We start from the raw sequence: 1632 nt of genomic DNA on the forward strand, positions 1-1632 counted from the left end.
GCCCTCGCCCCCCCCCACCAAAACCATGAACTTTGGCTGGCACCGGGCAGGTAATGGGGCGGCACCACCACTGGGGCTGCTGTCCGGCTCCTGGGGACCCCAGGGAGCACTTGGAGCATCCCAGGGTGCCCTCCCCATGGGGACCAGATGCCCCGGGGAGCCCTGGGGGGGGATGGGGAGCCTTGGCAAAGCCCAGGTACCACGGGCACAGGAGGGCAGAGGCACCACTGTCCCTGTGCAGGGAGCAACCCTGGGGATGGGTGCTGGGTGCCCACCCTGAGCCCCGGTGCTGCCGGGGGGCCAGGAGGGTGCTCAGGCTTGGCATGGTGGCAATGTGGGGCGGACGGGTCCTCTCCACAGAGATCCTGGGGGCCCTGCTCTCCGTGCTCTCCATCTGGGTGGTGACGGGTGTCCTGGTCTACCTGGCGGCCCAGCGTCTGCTCTCGGCCAACTACAACATCGAGGGCAGTGTCATGCTCATCACCTCCGCCTGCGCCGTGGCCGCCAACATCGTGTATGTATGGCCAGCTCTCACCCTCCCCAGGTGTCCCCCCCCTTCCCGTGCCCAGTGGCCCCAGGGACATCACCGCTGCCCTGCCCGCAGGATGGGGGTGGCCCTGCACCAGACTGGGCACGGGCACAGCCATGGGGCGGCCAGCGAGCAGCCCAATGCCAGTGTCCGCGCCGCCTTCGTCCATGTCGTGGGGGACCTGCTGCAGAGCGTCGGCATCCTCATTGCGTCCTACATCATCTTCTTTAAGGTCTGGGTGGTTACTGAGGGGCAAAGGGGATGCTGGGGACATGGGGACAGCGGCTTCAGCCAGCCCTGGCCAGGCACGGGGGTGAGATGGAGGGGACCATGTCCCTTCCCTGCTGGTGCCGATGGGGATTTGGGGTGGGGTGACAGCACCGGAGGGGCCTCACCCTCTTGCACCCCCTCCAGCCCGAGTACAAATATGTGGATCCCATCTGCACCTTCCTCTTCTCCGCGCTGGTGCTGGGGACAACGCTGACCATCCTCCGTGACGTCCTCCTCGTCCTCATGGAGGGTAAGGGCCCAGCGGGGAGGTCTGATCCGCGGGGCCACCCATGGGTGCGGCAGCCCCCCTCCCCCCAGCGCGTGCGGCTCTCCCTCCCCAGGCACCCCTAAAGGGATGGACTTCAACGCTGTGCGGGAGACGCTGCTGGCGGTGGCGGGGGTGGAGGCCGTGCACAGCCTCCACATCTGGGCGCTGACGGCAGCACAGCCACTGCTCTCGGTGCACATCGCCATCAGTGAGTGTCGCTCCCCAGGGAAGCGATGGAGGGAGGGGGGGGGAGGCATTTGGGGGTTCACCCACACCCCGACAACCCCTCCCTTGCTCCTTGCAGACGCGGGCGCCAGTGCACGGGAGGTGCTGGAGGAGGCCAGCTCCCGGCTGCAGGGCACCTTCCGCTTCCACACCACCACCATCCAGGTGGAGAGCTACTCCGAGGAGATGCGGGACTGCCGGGAGTGCCAGCCCCCCCGCGACTGAGGCCCCCCTGGCAGCCCCCTCATGTCCTGGGGGGGGGAATTTTCATGGATTTAAAATAAAGCGGAGAAAAGGGCTGGGTGCGTGCGGGGGGGGGGACGTTGGGTCTGGTGCCACA

General features: G+C 67.5%; 1 protein-coding gene across 1 annotated transcript; it reads left to right on the plus strand.

Moving 5' to 3' along the window:
- Position 1: 1 nt before the first annotated feature.
- Positions 2-1517, plus strand: SLC30A2 (solute carrier family 30 member 2; the record flags this gene model as incomplete). The annotated part of the gene is made up of 6 exons (XM_009648557.1): positions 2-50; positions 361-514; positions 605-761; positions 944-1049; positions 1141-1275; positions 1372-1517. Coding segments are annotated over 6 exons (747 nt in total), but the record flags the coding sequence as incomplete, so codon positions are not given.
- Positions 1518-1632: the final 115 nt, after the last annotated feature.

This window comes from Egretta garzetta, unplaced genomic scaffold (assembly GCF_000687185.1).
Source record: "Egretta garzetta isolate BGI_Z169 unplaced genomic scaffold, ASM68718v1 scaffold101, whole genome shotgun sequence".
Taxonomy (NCBI): domain Eukaryota; kingdom Metazoa; phylum Chordata; class Aves; order Pelecaniformes; family Ardeidae; genus Egretta; species Egretta garzetta.